Source organism: Lagopus muta, chromosome 6 (assembly GCF_023343835.1).
Source record: "Lagopus muta isolate bLagMut1 chromosome 6, bLagMut1 primary, whole genome shotgun sequence".
In the NCBI taxonomy this organism is placed as follows: Eukaryota; Metazoa; Chordata; class Aves; order Galliformes; family Phasianidae; genus Lagopus; species Lagopus muta.
The window spans coordinates 26,536,878-26,557,768 of NC_064438.1; the positions used below are offsets into that span (position 1 = coordinate 26,536,878).

The window sequence follows — 20,891 nt, forward strand, 5'->3', positions numbered from 1 at the left end:
ATTTATCTAACCATCCTGATTTTAAGTTCCTTTGTGTGGATTCTGCTGGCATAGAATTGCATAAGTAGAAAATCTTACGAAAACCAGCTGACACTAATTATTAAAAGTAATTAGGAGAAAATTGTTTAGCATCTTTATAGCATTCAAGCCAGTCCACTGAATCACACTGGTCATATGCACCCTGATGGGACCAAGCAAGGATGGCATCTGCAGTGGGAAGCCATACAGAGAATTGGGACAGAGGCTCCAGATAAAAGCAATGCTTCAAAAAGCGTACGCTAAAAAGGCAGCCTGCCCTTCCTGGCATGAAGCTCTGAGCCACCACCTTGCTGACATTTTTGCCAGGGACTTGAAAAGGAATCAGAAAATGCATTCAAAAGCTCAGTCCTCTGAACTGCAGGTCTGCAAAATTCCTTCCTTCCCTCCCAGGATTCATTTTGTTGGCTACTGAAGGAGAAAACCATGTGTTGCAGAGGGATGCTGCTGCACGAAAATGAAGGGTAGTCACTTCCCTGACATCAGCTCAGGAAAAGGCTAGAAGCATGTCCCCAGCTTCTCAGGCAGCCATTTGTAAATGTTCAATGGGAAAAAGCAAGAGCCACGGACAACGCTACCATACGACTGAAAAAGTACTTTGCATCTTTTTGTTCTGAACACAGGGAGCTCACCTTTTGGTGCCAGCTGATGAGGGCAGTCCTGCACAAAACCCTGCAAACACCAGTCTGCGCCTGCCGTGGTGCGGAGCTCATTCCTGCAGCCCCTGTGGGACACTCCCGTGCCTGTGGGAAGCCACCACGTGCCCGACAGGAACATGGGAGCTGTAGCAGTTCGGCCACTGGTCAAGCTGGCAGTCAGGTGGAAATGCCCACCAGAATCACTGCTTCACCTTCTTTTCGTGCACAGTAATGGAAAGCACATTGAGGTCTTTCCTGCTCCTTTCACAGAATCAACCAAGTTGGAAAAGACCTTCAAGATCGTGAGGCCTCGCAATCAGCCCCATGCCCTCTGCCTTGCTCACTATGAAGCCAGCATGGAGACGGTGAATGGGGGCCAGGCCAGGCCCTCAGCCCTTTCTCCTTCCCAGTGTGCTACTTCCAATCAAACCCATGCCAGAGGCTGACCTCCTGCTCCCTGCTGAGCTCCATGAATCTGCAGGATGGAGGCCAATAGTATTGTGGTTTTAATAATGACATTGTGAAGAACAGAGGGGAAAAAAAATCCAAAACAAAATAACAAACAATGTATGCCTGGTCTGTATGCAGCCTATGTCCTCCACTACCACACATCAGTTGTGCAGTGTATCTCAGTCCTGGCCTGGAACTTCCCTCATATCTCTCCCTTTCATTACTGCACTCTCAGAGCAGGGAGTGGAAGCTCACATGTGTGTGGTTATTGTACAATGTGGAACTTATAGTGTTTTCCAAACTCCAAATCCCAGCATCCCAACAATGTCACGCATCTTTTGAGGCACTAAGGAAGCCTTGAGATGTCTCCACTGAGCAGGTAGCTCTTATTCTTACATTTGACAGAGAATAGAATATGAAGCAGAGTAAAGCTGAACTTTCTTTTCCTCCCAAGACCACACAAGAATGTAAATGGGGGGAACTAAAGGATACACATGGATTTTGTGGTTCCCAGTCCTGTGCTTTAGCCACACAGCAGTCTTTTCCCTTGTCCTGCCATCTCAGCTTACCACGACCCAGTGCTGCAGGGCTGAAAATGCCATAAGACATAAACACACCCGTGAAATATTCATGCGTGAATATAAGCCATAGGCATTCATGTACTCCGTGCATACAACTCTCTTTGCCCAAGTCCAGTTGGAACAGTGCTGTTCTTCCAAAAAAATGTATTTTCTGTAATGTAAGTAATATTGGTATTGTATAGAGGCAGCATTAGGACACTGTCTGGTGGATAAGACATATTCATGCTCCTGACAGACATACCTCATCAAGCCTTTAACAACTGCAGTGAATTTCTGCTCACATCAGTAAAGCCAGGACTTTGTGTGCAGGCTCTAAACCAAATCCTCCACCCATGCAGGCTTCGACAGCTATGTTTCCTTCCTTCTGATTTCCAGATATTTACAGGAATTTTAAATGGATGCCTCTCAAACCTGCACCAAAAGCACTGACGCTCTTACCGTGCAGCTCAGTGCACAGAAACTTCATGTTCTTTCTGTCAGCATTTGTGTACCTATGCTGCCTTGGAAATGCTCACTTGCTCAACACAATGCAACATGATTGCTAAGAGCTAGGCAGATTCTGGAGTAACATCAATTCCCATCTTGCACAGTGTGAAGCAGGTGAGCAATGCATCTACACAGAACTACATATCACTGCCTTTTTTGCACCTATGTTTACTTGTGCACCCACAGCTCTTTCTAACAGAAACTTGATTCTTACTTTCACGGCTGTGTTAACATAACACCAAGGCCTGCTCCTCCAGCAGTTTGCGGGGGGGATGAGGATGTCATGCTGACACATCCAGGCCTTGATCTGACAGCAAACAAGGACTGCAGAAAAAAGCCTCTGGTTTGAATGGGCTCAGCTGGGAGGAGAAAACCCTTCTGCTTTGAAGCAGATGAACCCTTATGTGTTCAGCGGAGGGAGGATGGGAACGACATGCCAAAAGCTGATAGAGAAGAGGATGGCAAAGGTTTTTATGCTTTATGCTATCAGAGGACTTTGCATTGCACTTCCTTCTTTCCCCACCACCTCTGAACTCTAAGAAGACCTAACCTTTTCAAATACAAGCAGCGCTGCACAGTGCTGTCTCAAATCAGACATTCTGAAACAAAGGGCTGACTGCTGCCCTCCATTACCGGCCCCATGCCACCTGCCTGCAGTCCCAGGCATAGCGGACAGAGGGGTTTGTCTCCTTCTGTCACACTGCGCATGCTTTTAGGATACACAGTGACAATCAGGACAAAAATACCACTGGGATTTCATGGTATTGTGCCAGTGCAACAAAATTTGGCAGCACACAGAGAATGCAGCAGAAAAACAACAGGGAAGATGGTAATGAGAAAACCCACGCTCAGGCTGTAGGAGCCAGTTTATGAGTGGTCCTGGAAGTCAAACAGAAGAGAGACATACAAATGTTAATATGCATGCACACGAACACACATGGACACACAGACTTACAGGAGTCAGGAGGTGCAGGAAGCATCTGAATACAGCTACTGGTGCAGAGAGCTGTAGATTACCTCCCAGCCCCTTGGAAAGGATGGGCATTTGGGCAGGAACTGCCACACACCAGGTAACCACTCCTTCATTACCTTGAACTGGGGGTTCCTGGCAGAAATGCCGTGCTGGCAAAGCACATGTGGGTGCCAGCAATGCTAAAGAGCTCAAAATCAGCTGACCTGTAAAAAATGTGGCTGAAACCCTTAATTGTTGCATGGGTTGCAATTATTTCCTGTCTCCAAGGAAAAAAGAACTATCTTTTTCATGGCCAGAGCAAGGGAAAATGAGAATGGAAATCACTACAGGGCAGTCTAGAGGTAAGGCATCCAAAGGAAAGATCACCTGGTGAGACTGAGGAGGTGAAAACCAGAATGGGTGAAATTTGCAAGACCAATTAATAGATTGATGAGTTCTGCTTCTCATACAGACACCATCTACAGAAAAGGCAATGCAGTTTTAATTGCCTGCACTGCATTTGGGAGGCTGTTGTGCAAGACAAGCAAATTTCTGGGTGTTGTTTTTTGGTTTTGTTTTTTTTGTCTTGGGCCATCCTACTTTCCCAAAAACATGTGTTGAGGTTGTGCATACGGATGCCATACTCTGTGTCCCTGGTGAAGAAAGCAAAAGTTCTCATTAAATAAAATGTTTTAAAAAAGGAAACAATATTTTCATTTTCACACTAGCAGCAAGCAGCAGGCGAGAATCAAGAGGTGCAAATAGATGCAAGCATGTCCTTTCCAACAGATACCTTCTTCTTTGCCAGCAATAAGTCCTGGTAAGCATTTGAACGGAGGAAGCGCGCATAGCTGTCACTCTTCATCAGCTTGTAAATGTGCTCCTGCGGGACAGGAGGAAATGAGAGACAGAGAATTGTTATCAAACCTCATTTAGACATCACAGAGATTTAAAACACAGTGAATTAGAAGGACGAGAGACTGATCAAAGTCCTAATTAAGTCTGCTATTATCGATTATGTGTGTTGTGCTGGCATACAGGAGGTCCATCCTGGGGCAGGACCCTGCTGTGCTTGGGGCTGCATAAACACAAAGCAAAAAGATGGCCCTCACCCCAAAGGCTGGCACATATTATTCAGTAATCAGTGTTATTCTATAATGACTACAGCTCTCAGAAATCCCCAGATCATGAGCAAGTGGCTAGCCAGGCTGAAACTACTGAGATGTCTCAGGAAAGAAGAAATAAATGCCAGAATTTGTCCCATGGATTAGGTTTCATTGTACTACTCATAGATACTTGCACTATCACCCCACCCTCTCATTATAGTTCATGAAAGGGAACCTATACTTGAACACATTTCATTTCCACTTAAACAGATGCCTAGAACAAACCAACCTACTCACATCCTGAAAAAGCCTTTATGTCTGACTGACTACTCATTAAATTTATTGAGCAAATGCACACATTTTCATTGTATGTATAAAGTTACGTCACATGAGTCTCATCCACAGGATTCTTTGACTCCTATTGAGTCAAACTGCTGGTATTAGTTTGCTTGGAGTACATCCCCTACCTATGTGCATCTTCAGATTTACAAAAGTGTTCCACTGCAGCAGAACCTACTCCTTTCCATTGCCTTGCTTAGTTTTACTTACTGAAGAAAATTCCTTAATTCTGTCAGCTCTTCTCCTAATTGTCTAATTTTCCTTTGATTTGTAAATGGATATTATCCCAAACATCAAGAAAATCACATCAAAATTATTTGACCCAATAAGAACTGAGATTACATTAAAGGAATTCAAAAGAAAAACAGGCACCCTAGACATTTATCTTAGAATTTGCCTATGGAAGCGTTCTTACAGAGTTAATGAACAGTTTTATCTACACTGATTTATACAACGCAAAATATTTTCTCCTGCCCTACAGCCATTGCAGTTGAAATTTCAGAACAAGCAACCCAGACACAAGTCACAGAGTTTATTTCACAGTGTTAACGAGCCAAGCAAAATTCCCTTATCTTCACCATCACAGCCAATCAGAGATGACCTGTCTGTATAGAGAACTGCCTCATTCAGCTTTCTTGTGCTATTCAGTGCATAGTTCTAAGAGGGGCATAACTACCACTGGTTTTTACTGAGATGCACAATAAAATGCACCCTTTGAGCTACAACCTGGCGTGGAACACTTTTTACCAGTTAATTTCATTTCCACAGTTGCTTTCAGACCTGTCAAACCCTTACTTGTGTGGCATTATCTATCTGAAGTACAGCACAAGATGTTGCAATAGAAATGGTCGCATGCAGTCATCTAGCAAGCATGACCCCTTCTCACTGCAGGAAAAAAACAGAAGTGAGGGCACAGCTCCATGCTGATCACCTACGGCACTGCCAAGGATTTCCCATCCAGCTGTGGGACACTCCTTTTTACTCAGGGCAGAACAATCCACGCATGATCTGAGCTGAGGACAGGGAAAATAATGCACGTCATGGGTATGGTCACTGGCAAATTTGTATTTCTCTGGAATGAATTATGATTTTCAGCATGAAATCACTCTCAAACACCTCAATAGAAACAATTCAATAGGAATAGAAATAGAAATTAACTTGAGTTAATTTAAATCAACCACATGGCAAACAGTTCAGCCATACTGTTATCTCTTAAATTCTCAGAAGGAGACTCTATCTCCTACTAATACATCCTTCATAATTAAGTGGAGAAAAATAACCCTAACTGTATATCTAGAAGACTTTTCCATAATTGTGGGGCAGCTGATGAGTACCTGGGGCAGGCACTCTGCAGCCCATCAGCAGCAACGGGTCAGAGGGGTCCCTCAGAACCTCTCTCTTGCTGTGATCATCCCCCAGTGCACCCGTAAGGCAGGATGCTGGAGGGAACAGTGCTGAGCTGGAAAGGAAGGGGCCGCAAGGCTGAAGGCACAGCAGTGGGCAACAGAACACTTTGGTTGACATTTTGATAGACAGCTAATTAAATTGTTGACTACCTTTGGATTCCAAATGGTTTCTTAAATGGTCAGATAACAGGGTCTGCTCTGAAAGGCAAAGATAACATTTTTGGAAATCAGTGTTCAATTTTCATTGCCACACAAGCAGATCACATTAGCTGCTTGCACATAAAAGAAGAACAAAGCAGAGCAGAAACTGCTGGCTATACAACCCTCCAGCATGCCGGCAACAACTATCAGTCTTGCTCATGTCAAGATGACTTCAGGTATTTGACCTTAAAACAGCATAAACTCAATATCTGACTGCTGAAAGGGGAAAAAATTACTTTGACCCTGAAATGAAATAGACCACAAGCCGATGTCTTAGCTAAGGCCAATCTCTGAAGAAGAGGACTACAGCACACTCATCCCCACTGCCACCCTGGGTAGGTAGCTGGTGTGCAGGATTTTCTCTGCTTTTCACATCCTGGAATCACTGAGCAGCAACCCCACTACCTTTCAGCTGTTCACCAGCGACACAATCAAAGAGGGAATTCTTAGGCTTTGAATGCTAATGAAGAAAGAAGGCTGGGCATAGGGAAAGGGAGGGACATGCTTCAGATGCAAACTTTACAGCTTAATTGCAAGAATTCAAAGGGCTTGCTTTGAAGAAGTACTGGAGGCACAAATGATGCACTGATCATTTATTTTATAGCGCTTCACTTTTGAAGCACCTAGAGAAAATCTGAGCCAGCTGCTCAGGTCAGCAAAGACTGCCTTCCAATTTGCAACAGTCCAGGACAGCTTACATTGCTGCAGCTAACTCCCTGCTGAGACTGCACCACAAAGCTTCCTGTAGAACTGTGGCTGCAGTCCACATTCAGCTCAGTTACACAACAAACCTAGCTGCAGGACAGGAAATGCTGGTGCCTGGGACATTTGCTCTGATCCTTAGCCTAGTCCATTCTTTGCCACCAAGCTGTTTGCTGCTATACCTTCTGCAATCTGCAACTTTCTAGGGAGAATTTATAGCTAGCATTTAGCAGCTCCTAATTTCTTAAATAAATTGAAAGCTACTTGAGGTTGAGCAACTGAGCATAATCTTTTGAGGCAGCCTGAGCAACGGGCATATTAGCAGAGGTGCGTGCACAGATTTAGCTGCCCTGTGCAACATGTGCAAATTGGATTGTTCCCTTGCATGACAGATTTTTAGCTCACCTGGGATCATTGCAACCCGCTGGTCTCTCACTTTCTAATTTACTGAGCAGCTGCTTTCATTCCTTAACACGTGGTAGAGAGGGAGCATAACTTCACCAAAGACTGCAGCCAGCATCTTCAGTGGTGCACCTGACACTTACACATGTTCCAGGACATACCTGAGGCTGCTGGCAATAAATTCAAGCCCTCTTATCCTCATACTAAGAGAACTTTGCATTTTATAAACTTGCTTTTTGCAATGGAATGAGCTCATTATTACTGACTCCCTGATTACACAAAGCAAATTCACTATTTGTCTGATTTTTAACAATTCCCTCACAGGACTCCTGCAAACAGAGTGGGCTTACTGCTGACCATCCTCAGTTGTGCTCCTGCAGTCCTGAGCCAAGACGCCATCCCTCTTGCTACTACCATTGCATGACAAGCAGTAAATTTCAAAGGGTAAAAGGTTCTCACTTCTGTGAATTAGTGAACAAAGGAACCAGACACGTAAACCACAGAAAATTCCTCTTCTATGGTGTTACATGTAACCTCAGCTTCAGCAGAAGTGTAGGGAAATAAATGCTGATAAGCTCCAGCATCTTTTGGCTTGTTTCCATTTACAAGCCCTATCTCTGGAAGGAGATGAAAGACAAGCTCTGTAAATTTTCTTGACAAAAGGGGAATGGGAAAAAAATAGAAGAAAGTGCAATCCAGACGGGAATGTGGGAGGTGGCTGAGATAGCAGAAACACCTCAAAGCTGCCCTTGCTTCAAACCAACGTGCTGCAACGTGACCGGGGCCCTCTTCCCCCACAGGCAAAGCACAGCGACCCTGAGGAGAGTGCGTAGCAGCTGAGCAGGACCTTGGGAAGTATGTGGGAAAAAACCAAATGACAGAAAAATAACAAAGCAAACTTGCTTGCACAGAGCACCTGGTAGGCCTCTGGAAGCCTGTTATCTGTTGAGAACATTTATTTTCAGCAGAATATCTTGGTTCTTTTCTCTGAAATATGCATGTGATAAAATAGCCGTGTAGGTAGTTAAACACAGCCATTGCTAGTCTCACCTCTTAGCCATTGTGATATTTTGTGACAGGTCTGAAGCAGGTTTTGCAGTTGTGAAGGCCAAGCACAATTTTCTCATGACCTCTGAATACCAGGTTGATTCCAGTGAGCCCTTAAAATTTAACTTGCTGAGGGAAAGTTTTCTCTGCTTGTGCCTGAGCACAGTTGTACACTTGGGTGGTGAGGAGGATGAGGGGGAAAAATCTGATTCTTTGCTCGCCTCAAGCCCAGGCTTCCCACTAAGCATACTTGTAGCCCATACTGGGTTTTTACATCATATAGACACTGGATAGCCAGACAGCTGTTGAGAGTCACCTGAGCCTCAGTGCTCCACTTTGCCATTCACAAACAGGTTGGGAGCCGCTTGCTGTAGCTATCCCACTTGCAGCCCTTCACCCTGCCATCAAGACCTGGCATTATAATAAGGCATTTACAGACACCTTTTTATGCTGCAAGCAGGCGAACGCAGCAGCTGCCCCTGGAGCCAGCTCAAGGGATATGTGCAGCATGTCAGACAAATCCATTTGAACACAAGCCCCAAAGCAATATAAAGCAGCAGAGAAAACAACTAAATAAACAACAGCAAACCATCACGAATGTTCTACCTTTGCAATGGGGGAGACTGTTCTGCAGATTCACGCATGAGAGAGCAGAGCCTTATTGAATGCCTCGTGGCCTTCACTGGAAGGGATGACAGAGGCCAGCTGAGGCCCTGTCAGGGGTCTGCATCCCCAAGAGATGTCCCCAACTGCACAAAGAGGGTAGAGGAAGGAGAAAACAGGATGATGCATTCTGAGCATGCAACGAGCAACTGCTGCACCTTGAATTGGGCACAGGAAGCCATAGCATCTGCTGGCAGACATAGTGAAGATGAGGCATGCAAAAGACCTTCACCCCTCAATGAGCCCAACTGATAACATCAGTGTGGGAAGGAGGAGGGGAAACATGGGGTTTTCAACCCAATTCTCTTTCACGTCTCCAAATCCCTGCTCATTCAAGTCCCTGCACATAGCACTGTGTCATTCCCAATGACAGTGTGCTGCCTTTTTGATCAACCAGCCCACATTAACCAGTGCTGCCCAGCGGCACTGCCACCCAGCTGCTGCTAGAGTGCTACGCTTGCCTGATTGATAGTTTAGAAAATAAATGTTTCAGGTTGGTAAGTGACACTTAAGGGTCTTGGCCTGAGTATGAATTGCTCTGGAAAATTTGAGCAATATCTTTTTGGCCTCTCTGAAGTTATTTAAGTGACAAAATAATTTACACCCACAGTTTATCTGGTGTATTTTCTTCACACTCAACCAAGTTGTTTTTACTACTTCAGAAAAAAAAGATGAATAATTATACTATAACATAGACTAACCTCCTTGCTAATCTAAAAAGCATAAAACCTCTTTTCAGACCCCAAATGAAAGTACACCAGGCACAGCGGCGTAAAAGAGCATTAGCAGGAGAAATCACTGTAAGCAATGAGAGCTCATTTTGAGTAATACACAGAAATCCTTTGTTTAGCCCTGTAGATACAAAGTTAGAAGCCTAATGTAAATCTTTTGTGAGAAAGTGCATTGATAAAAGTAACACATCAATTTAGCCCCGGCTCCTCTGTAAATGGATGAGACAACTGGTTTGCCTCATACCTTCAGAGGTACAGAAGGGTTGCTGGGGCTGGGGCAGACGCACTGCAGAAGGCAGAGCCCTGCCAAGCACCGTGCAGTTTAGGGGTCAGCTTGGTACTGCAGGAGGATTTAGTCCTAAATATAGCAAGGGCTATCCAGGGAGACCAGAATGGGCTGCTGGGAGTCTAACACTGTGTGAGCAGCTTTAGGTTTTGAAACAATGATCGTGGTTAAGAGGCTGATTCCCACAATGTGGGCCAAATCCTGGCTACTGGCAAAAAGCCCAAGTGAACAGGTTTTGCCTGGGAGGAGGGGGACAATCTCATGCAACATTTGGAAGACTGGTATCTCTTCTCCAAACAGTACAGTACCTAGGAGACACAGCAACAAATATGGCTTTTTGTGCTTCTTCTACATGCTGCAGTACAGCCATGAGACAAAACTACTCAACTTTTTGACCAAGATCTTTGCAAGGCTGCCTGTAGCTTTTTCTTTCTTCATTTTCTAGGGAAAATCCTGCCAAAAAGCTGAGTTCCACTCTTGGAAGGAACATGCAGCATCCTTGCCACAGCAGAAATTAAACTGGGGCAATCTATGTCCCCTAGGGGACAGTGACAGCAGGACGCAGCCATATAGAAGCAAGCAGCATCCAGCTTCTGAGTAAAGGTGGTGATGCTGAGGTAGGTAGGACTGATCTTGCTTGGATGCTGACACAGGGAATACATCCTGGATACAAAAACTGCCTTCCAGGTCTCGTAAGCATTTTGGCTGCACTTCTATGTCCCCTTGGGCAAGCCTTTAAGTGACCAAGCTCAAACTCTTCAAGTCCATGCTACAAATACTTATCAAAAACTTATATCTGTTTGCAGATTAATGCAATTCAGACAGCACAAGAACAACATTCATACCTGCTGTGGTCTGCATTGCTGATAAATCTCCCAACAGATTGTTATTATTTTTAATTAGAAAGATGAACTCTTCAAGAAATAGCAAGCCTTAGAACAATTAGGCTGCAGTGTTCCTGCAGTATGTGGGTTAGGCAGGTGTGGAAATGACTTATCTTTAAGACTGCTCATCCATTGTCCACAAGAGGTGGACTTACGGAGTCCTGGCTGCTCAGGAGGAGAGGGATGCATTTGCAAGCATTTTTGCTCACTGCCTGGGAGAAACAGAATAGTGTCAAGTATGCCCTGACTTTCACACGAGCAGGAAAGGCTCCTGCTTTGCAAGAAATTGTTGTTTCTTGCAACCCAGATGCACAGCACTGGCACAGGGGTCCCAGAGAACCAGCCTGAGTGTTAAATTCAATTTTTAAGCAAGCCAGAGGCTTTCCCATGCCATCCATTGAAAGGTATTTTTTAGAGTTAGGAGATGGTAAAGACAAATGTCTGGTAAAGACAGAAGTTGCTTGTTCAGACATTCTGTCATAGAACATGACTATTAAAGCACAAATTAAAAAGCCAAAGATTAAAAAAAAAAAAAAAAAAAAAAAAAAAGTACTTTCAGATGTGTAGCATGTACATACATTTAGGATAAAGTCTCAGGAAAGTTGTAACACTTACTATCTTACTATCTGCTCTTACTTTGACCTCTGCTTCAAGTCTTTCATTTCCTGCTTTGTGCAGCATCAGACACACCAGCATAACCCTCCACGATCACTTTCCTGTTTTTGTTGCAGGCATCTAATTGCTCTTCTGGGTGCATTTGCGGGATTCTTGGTTTTAGATTCAGTTTAGATGTAAGCTGTTCTGGGAAATCCACAGGGAAGGAACTTGCATTTTTGTTTGTACGTGTAACAAATACAGCAACAGTGAGATTTCTGGTGAAGGCTGCATCTACTGGAGAGCACGACAAGGCACGACAGTCAGACAAAGCACGACAATCAGAGCCAAAAGGGGAGAAGAAAATAAAGGCCAAATTCTTGTGAAGTTTCTACTTTTCATAGACAACATCAGGGTGCCAAAGGCCTGCAAGAGGACTGGGCACTGTGTGTGTATGTGCACGCACATGTTTTGTACATACCACAAAGCAGTGCTTTCAAATCCTCATAGTGTGAGCTGAGCATTAGGGGCCTCTCGAGCCACCCTTCAAGGCAGGGTGCCTGGGTCTGCTCCATGTCCTCTTCTGACTGCCCATACTGCCAACCAGAACTGCTTGGTTTTCTATCCCAAGTTACTATCCTTGACAGACATACAGGTAACTGGGGTGAGTAGGTGAAACATAAAGAAAATAACACTAAGCTTTCCTCGAGTTCTTACATGAGAGGTGATCCAGATGCGTACAACGAACGATTATTTTCATGTTTTCCTTCCGTGCTGTGATTTAGCTCAACATCTACAAAAGGAGTTCTGTATGCTTGGTGAATAGGCACCATGAATATGCTGCTTTATATGCTTGCTTTCACATCCTCTGCATGCTTGAAAAAACAAAGTCAGTAAAAGAAAGGTCACCCCTTATTTTCCCTTCTTGGTAGAAAATGACATTCCATTTCCAAGAGATCCTTTCTCTCACACGGAGTTTTTTTTTTAAATTCAGTACGGTCCCATCACCTTATGTCAACACTCACAGCTTCTCGGTGGCACCAGAATGAAAACTAAGGACTGACCACTGACAAATCCTGCAATGGCTCAGCTGTCTGTTACCAGCACCAGCAGAGGAAAGCATGAACTGGGCCCAAGTCTGGGCCAGGTACATTTCTGGTTTGAACAGCACAGGGTTCAGCACTGTGGTCTAATCTGCTCAAGAATTAGCTAAGGATCTGTGTAGTACAGTCAAAATCCCTAACAGAACCCAGATTAGAACTGAATTTCCCTGAATCATCTTCACAGAAAAAACAACAGCTAATTAGTTCAGGTAAAGGAACGTCATTCTAAAATTCTACTTCATTTATAGAAGAAGAAAAATAAACAAAGCAAGCAGAAAAGTAATAGCAAAGACAACTACATGGCTCACCTTACCCTAGTATGCCTGGCTCTGAAGCTTACCAACAAATGCCCCTATAAACAAACATCAATATTGGGCAACACAATACATCCTTACAGTACTAGCTCACAATGCCAAGGTCTATGGGATTGATGGGACTGGGGCAGGGGTTAAAGACTTTCTGAGATAGAAAGACATCTCTAGAGAGGGGAGGTGATGCTTGACGTGAAGGAAAAACTGCTAAAAATATGCGTTGTGCAGAGTAGCCATAATTGTCATACTCACAACTTTTGAGTTCTCATGTTAGACAAATTATTTTGGCTGTCAGCAGCTTCATCAGCCAAAAGAGGCCATTTGGAAGGACCAATGACTACTCTCCAAAGCTGGCTGTGCCTGCCCCATATTGCAGGGCCCCAAAGGGGTTGTTCTGTGATGCTGATAACTCCAGTGGGAGCACCGATCCCACTAAGTAGTTCGCTGTTTAAATGAACTGACCTTTCCTTATGGTGCCCCATGTATTAAAAGCTGCTTCACTCCCAAGTGAAAATGGTTCAATAATTGTAATGTTTTACTCAGTGGACAGTTGTTTAAGAGCAGAAAATAATCAGCTCTGTTGGTAGGCTCTCCTCTGGAGGAGTCCAGCACCAAATCAACAGAAGGTCCTGCACGAGTGAGTTCTATCATCAGTAGTAAACACCCAAAGTCAGGTTAGATTATGAGCTCTTTGAAGATACTTAGAGCTAAGATTTTCAGTATCGTTTTTTTTGAATGCAGAGACCATTTGTCTTCATACATTGAATGGCCTTGGGATGCAGAGGTTTCAAATGAGAGGCATGTTTGTCAGGAGCCCTCTTTCTCCCTGTTTTCTTCTAGTTGTCTGACCAGATTTATCTCTACTGCCTTCTGTGTTGGCCTTGATGGTTGTACAGCATCTGGGAGAGCTCTCTGGGGCTGGAAGCCAAGGTTACACAAAGCACCACATCCCTGTAGACTGCTAAACACCTGATAAAAGATGATGCTTTGTTATCAGCTCACAGCTATCAGGCAGTCACTAGCCTGATGTGCACTGGGCTCTGCTGCACCTTCTCCCTCCCAATGCTTTACTTTTCAATGCTTTTTATACACAATTGACATTCTGGGGGTCTCCCAGGTCTGCCCACGGGCTAAAGTGCAACATCACTTTGTCATATTTTCCACCTCAGAAGCTGCAATTTCCTTTTCTCAGTCCAGCCAACCCTTTTCTTTCCTCATAGTCTTAGTGTCCCTGCATTGCAGGCATTCAAAGAATGTCCTGTTCAGTAAAGTAATTATTTTCTTGTCCCTTATTCACAAGGACATTTAAGTTATTTTCCTCCATGCTAAGCCTACACAGGACAGGACAACACTTGTATTTCCTCTCCCACAGTGGACTGTTTTGACTACTTGCGTCTGGTTGAATCTCTAGGAATGTGGGATGTGTGTGAGCTCAACCTCCTGGTGCCAGCATGCCAAGATAAGGCAGCTGGGCTATTGCCTGCTGCAGGTCTGTGAGACAACCGAGTCCCCAAGGCGGCAATGTGTAGTAGGCGATGCAACAGCAATGCTGATGGCCGGAGATACCAGGAGGGTACCTGAGAGACTCAGGGGCACCTATGTGGGCTGCCATGAAGTGGAGGTGTGAGCAGGAGTGGTCCCTCTCCAAGTGAGGCAGTATCAGCCAATGTTATGCCAGCTTCCAAAGGGGCACTAGGCATGCTGGCAATGTCTGGTTTATCTCTGCTTCTTAGCTCTCTGTTCAGGCAGTCAGAAACAGCTAGCTTGGCCTTTGCAGAGCTACCAGAGCCCACCACAATGCACAAGAAGGTGATGGGGTTCCCCATCACTACTGTGGCAGACTCTTTCTCTAAGATGACCATAGCTGGGCCTGAAAGCCTACCTCTGCCTTGTATTTCTGTTTCAGTGAACCAAAAGAGATGAGTTGAGGACAGCAGTAACATAAAAATTCTCTGAAATAAAATTAACCCAAGGAGCTAAAATTACAGTCTAACTGCAAGAGCTCTGGCCTGATTTCATCAACTACCCTTTGAATGGCAATTACACTGTAAACTGATCGGTTCAAACCTAAATCCTCAGTGTCTTCTTCTGATTAAATTCTCATTGCCTAAACATCCATCTTATTCTCTGTTGTTCTACTTATCAATTGAATTAATTCCTCCATTTTTCACCTATCTTCTTTAGCCAGCATTTTACCATCATCTTTTTATTTTTTTCCAGGCAATGTAAATTTGCAGAAGTTCTAGTTCACTACAACTGCAAAGCAAAATAAAATACATTTTAGCTAGAATGTCTTTATACTGCACTGTTTCTCAGATTTAAAAAGAACATTTATGTTGTCTGATATTCACAGGGGATTGCCTTAAGACTTTGCGTACATTCCTTCTACGTGGGCCCTAAGGAGCAGGATTGCATTCAGGAAAATACAGTATTTGATGCTGGTTTGAAAAATTCATTGCCTAACCTTGTATAAGTGGTCCTCAACATCTCCCCTGAGATGAAAATATTTTGTTAGCAGAGTATTTTGAAGAACTGCCCTTGAACGCCAATTTAAAGAAAATACAAGAACAAGGGTTCTTTTCATTTGTTGTTGATTTTACTACACGCTCTTGATAAAAATGATTTTAAGGAGAATATATTTTAATTGTGTCCCTGTTAATATTTGCAAAAAGATTCATTCTTCCTTTTTCCTTTTTCAGCCTTTATAAAATGACATTTTCACTTTTTCAGAAGGTTATGCTGTTTTATCCTAGCTCGCAATGGTTTTTCACAGATTATCTATTTTCCTAAAGGCATTTTCTGTATATAGTTTATCAGTAAAATTTCCCTGATAAATACAGGGCCCCTAGGAGGGAAGGATTATGCTCACTGCATTGCTTACTGTCCTAACGTTATCCTAAGGCACTGTCTGCGAGACAGGTTTCTAGTTGTGTTTGAGGAGATGCTGTGTTTGGGGTTTGGTTGGGAAGATGTAATTAGCTATAAATGAATAAATGATAGAGCAAGTGTATTAATAAGAATTTTTATAGGATATCAGCCATTCTGAAAATGTGACAGACTGTTGACAGGGGGTACAGAGAGCCCAACTGAACTTTATGGCACTCTTTCATCTTTGCTTTCTCTGAGACTTGGCTACAGCTTGCTGTGCCTTGCAGACTTGTAAATTTCAGAACATTTGTTCCCAGAGTAGCATTAGCCTGTAATAGCTGATAGATTCAAAGAAAATATCATTTGCCCAGCTTGAATAGATACCCTCAAAGTCACTTCCAACCGTGCCTCTCTCCTTTTTCTTACAAGTGAGCAGTGACAATGTGATAGTAGAATATCATGGTAAAACTGAAAGTTTTATTAGCAGTAGTTCCATAAAATCAAAAACAAACCTGTGCATCTTCATATGTGTATCTCCCTGGGTCTTTGACGTTTTGGCTTGTTTTCTCATAGCTGTGGGAATCCAGGTTGATAGCACTCTGGGCCCCAGGAGCTAGAAACTCTTGCCAGATTTCCTCCACTCTGGTGGTCACGTCCTGTAGAGGTTGTTTTTTGAGATCTTGGACAGCCAACCAAAATCTGTAGTGGGCAAAAATAAAAATGGGAGAGACTTATTAAGATAAGAGGAGATAAGATTTTATCTTTAGATAAGATTTTGTTGATAAGCCTGGGAAGAGTCCCAAATGGCAGCTGAATTTGCAGAAGGCTCTCCATTTAGCATGACTTTGGGGGAAGGTGTGATATACTTTACACTAAACCATTACAATGTGGTTAAGATCAGAAAAGCGACTTTAAGAAGTGAAACATCCTTATTCAAACCATCTCAGCAGACGTGTGACATTAGGCAAGCAAGCAGGAAACCTCAAGAGCCCATGCAGCTGGAAGAGGAACACGAACTGCCTTCCACCACCCGCTGCAATCTGCTGGTAATTTCTGCCTGCAGGATCTGTTGTCTGTAGAAGATGCAAAATGCAGAACAACAAACTTAATATTCATATCATTTCCATGGTGAAGTTGTGGCATCGGCATTTAGAAAAGTCTTTTCTTTTTTTCTTTTTATTTTTGAGACTTGCAAACTGACCATTATTCAGACGGATGCCATGAGAAGGGATGAATACAGAACCCAGTTATGCCCATGCCATTGTGCTCTGCAGGGAGAGCCAAGGTCAGTGCTTGGTCAGGGCAGCTGAAAGAGCTTGCACAATACTGAAAATCATGTGTCCCTCGCTTTTAATTATGGAAGACTACCAAATAAATGAATTGAACTTTATCTGAAAGACTCATTTCCCATCTCAAATTATTAATTGGTGCCTTGCCTATTAGCACTAAAGCAAAAGCTCCCTCATGTTGGGAGGAAGATGAGGCAGTCTATTCTAAAGCAAAACCCTGCGGGCAACAAGGGAGGATGGAGAAGCCAGCAGTCTCTGTGACTCCTGCACTGCTTTGGCCCCTGGGCTAGCTATCAGCAGGGTTTCCGGGTGCTGCCACAGAAACAAGAGGGGATCATCCTCAAAGGAGGCTGCCAATCCATTTAGTCTTGTCCTATACTTGCAGTAGAGGAAAAGGGCCTGTTTGGGAAAAAATAATTGAAAATTTTAAATTGCAAACGTGATGGTAACTTGCAAGTGCAGAAAAGGCATGAAGAAGAAAGATGCTAATCAACCCAGAGTAGCTGGGACATTTTAAGATGAATACTTGCCTAGACAGGAAATGTTCTGTCCTGAGAACCTGGGAGCTGGGCTGGGAGCAGGCACAGTGTGAAGTGACAGTTTGCCAGCACAGGAGCACCATCCATTCTAATAATCATTTGGCTCAGTCTGAAAACCACCCAACCAAACGAACCTGACGCTAACAAGAACAAGCTCTTCCTACTGCAAGCAACTGCGAATTCATGCCCAAGGCAGAATGGCCTCTTCAAGGCAAAGGGGGTTTTTGCCTTGGTGGAAATTTCAAAGTAGTTCATTTGAGCTCATATCTGAAAGTCACAGAACATCAAAGAGAGGTACCCAGCCCCACAGCCATGACTCCCAGGCAAATTATCTGCTATGAGAACCCATCCTTAATTCAGCGCATAAGTTGGGCTTCATATGGCATTTCTAGAACACTTATAAGGCAGCAGCAGAGCCTTCTGCTCAGGAAGGGTGAAGACACACAAAGGCTACCTTGAATTTTATAGCTCTTGAGCAAACACACTCCCTGAGTCAGTCCTGCAAATGCTGGAGCACAAGCTGGTCCCAGGCCTATGAACAGCCAGTAGGAGATCCTGCATTCCCTCCTCCTTCCCCCGGGAGCTGACCCATGGCAGTCACCTTGTGTGGGGCAAGAGGGAAATGTCCACCCATGTTGTCCCCAGCAGTGCCCCAAGGAGAGCAGGAGCAGCACAGAACTGCTTACACTGGGGGGGAGGCAGCCCTGATTGCAGGTTCTCTGCCCTTTACAAAACAGAATGTTAGATCTGGAGAAGGCTGATAATACGGTGTCCTAAACTAGTGTCAGAGACATAAAGCATTCTAGTCTCATCCAGCATGTAATTAACTTGCTGTCACTCGTGGGAGATATCCTGTAATGGTGCTTTATCCCATGCAGACTCCTCATGGCACAGGGAGCTCCTGGAGCTCCAGATGCCTGCTCTGCCCCTATAGGGTGCTGCGGGCAGCTTGCAGATGCCCTCAGCAAAAACGCTGCTGGGAAGCCCTGGGGCTGCTCCTGAGATATGGTGCAACACAAAAATGAATTTCAAAATTGAATCAGACACAAAATACAGATGATTAGAGGAGAGACTGTCAGCATGAAGATGGTGCTGTAACATCATCCCAGGGCAGGATGTGACACCCCTGGTTGGCAGCAAAGTTCTGGAGTGACTCTTGGTTTGAAACATGACCATGTTCCTCTCTTCTTGCTTCACAGCCCACCTTGCATCTTTCACCAGACAGCCTTGCTCTCATTTCCTTTCAACAAGATAAAACCATCAATTTAACAGCACAGCTGGGAGGGTAAGTGAAGGTACAAAATAAGCACGCATCATCACAGATGGGGGTGGGGGGTGTTCACACTCCTGCATAGCTTTATGGCTGCAGTAAGCATGAGGTGGCTGAGGCCAGCAGAAAGCCGCCCTCACAGAGACATGCTGGGACTGGTGGCTCAGCGAGGCCACGCGCTAGGGGCAAGCACAGCTCTGCTCCTTCACTGCTGCAGCATTCCTAGCCAGTGCTGAGCAGCAGGAATGGGAACAACACGCCCACTGCCCTGCTGCCTCCCCTGCTCTGTCCTCCCTCCTCCTCCCCCCCAAGGCTGGGCACCCCACTTCTGAGCAGAGAGGTCCTCACACTGCCATCTCTTACTTCTCTTGGACAGGATGTGACTCTCTGCGGTTAAGCAGCACCCAGTGTGCATCCGGCTGCCTGCCAAAGAAGTGAATAAAGCTACACAGAGCTCAAGAAGCAGCTCTGCTCACAAGCGACAGCTGGAGCGGAGAGATGCAGCCACCAGGCTCAGGTCTCCTGGATGAGTATGTGTGATTCGCAGGCAAAGGCAGAAGAAAATCTTTTCATGCCATGCTGCTTTCCCTCGGCTGTGGAGCACCCGTGCCGCCTGGTGGCCAGCAGGGATCGATCCTTGCGCCTGGGGCACCAGCGCCAGGGCACCCGCATCACCTGTGGCACCTGGGGCTGCTGGGAATGGCTGCAGGCAGGGCCCGGGGACAGCCTCCAGAACAGTTAACAACTTCGTGTGAATGGTTTTGCTTTGGAGCAGTACTGGCTTAAGTATTTTTTGCTTAATAGGTCTGCTTTCTGTAACGTCCCAAAATTTCATTTCCTGATGAAATTTAAAGGAAAAAAAAAAATTTGGCAACATGTTTTGGCCATTAGGCGTCACGTAAGATAGAAACGCTTTCTGCAGATAAAATTATTTTCCAGATCCATTTACAACATGTGTTCACAATAGCACACAAAACGCCCATGCTGCTATATTGCAAGCTCCACAGCACATTCCTATAAAGTGTCAAGTGTTCCCTACTTAGACCCATAAACAGGTGTGCAGTCTTCTTTCCCATTGGGTAAAATTAGCATGTCCCACATTCCCACCTAGCTTTCTCCTTCCAGCTGATGCCCTTTGAAGTTAGGAAAAAAATCAATCTACTGGTTAGATGAACATCTCAGCTATCTTGAGGTGTCTCACGAGATTTGCAGGACATGAAAAATATATACAACTCTCTGTGGGCTCTTTTTTTTTTTTTTTTTTTTTTAATTGAAGTTTTGTCATTGCTGTATTTTGGGTATTTCTAAAATCAACGGAGGCAAAACAAGAGGTAGATGAAAGACAGCAAAAGAGACAGAAGAGAGCAAGAAAAAGAGTTAAAAAAAAAAGAGAAAAATACCCACCTACCTGGCTTTCCTGCTCTCACATAAATAATGGACAGACAGTAAATAAATAAGTTACAGGGCTCAGCCAAGCCCAGGAGACTGGTGGACATGATCCTGCAAGTATATTAGAACACAGAAACACAGTTGGAAGGAGATCTGGGAGGTGATGGAGGCTGATCTGCTTCTGTCTCAGGCAGCGCCTCTCTCGAGACCCTCAGCAGCACTGATTTCTTTTTTTTTGTTAGGAAGATATGGAAATGCCTCACTGCCATCCAGCCTGGGATTTTGGTCAGGGGCAGAATTTAGCCCCTTTGATATACTGCTGGATTACAGTCAGAGCACACATAATGGAAGTTCCTTTCTAGCACCACCAGGAATTTCTAGATTTTCCAGCGGTCACTTTCACAGATCTGTCCTCAGGATAGCATGGTGGCCTGCCAGACTACTGCCAACATTAACAAAGATTCACCTGATGCTCCCAAGGTAGAACACGTCCCTGCTGTGACAATTCCTGTGTCTCCAGACCATTACTAGGAGGAGGGGCTTTAACAGACACCTGCAAAAGTAATTTCTCTACCAAGGGGTTACATGGTGTACCCTCAGAAAGTTCCTCACAGCTTC

The 20,891-nt window shown here is 44.5% G+C and overlaps 1 protein-coding gene across 7 annotated transcripts in view; it reads right to left on the minus strand.

Moving 5' to 3' along the window:
- The window catches only part of RGS6 (regulator of G protein signaling 6), a 232,494-nt gene that overhangs the window by 16,459 nt on the left and 195,144 nt on the right, over positions 1-20,891 (minus strand). For all 7 annotated transcript variants that reach the window (XR_007377783.1, XM_048949076.1, XM_048949078.1 and 4 more), the window contains exons 15-16: positions 16,299-16,485; positions 3,937-4,026 (exon numbers count right to left, since the gene is read on the minus strand). Coding sequence is in view for 6 of the 7 variants with exons in the window: in XM_048949076.1 (XP_048805033.1) it covers positions 3,937-4,026; positions 16,299-16,485 (277 nt within the window). In the remaining variant the exon portion in view is untranslated. The remainder of the gene's footprint in view (positions 1-3,936; positions 4,027-16,298; positions 16,486-20,891) is intronic.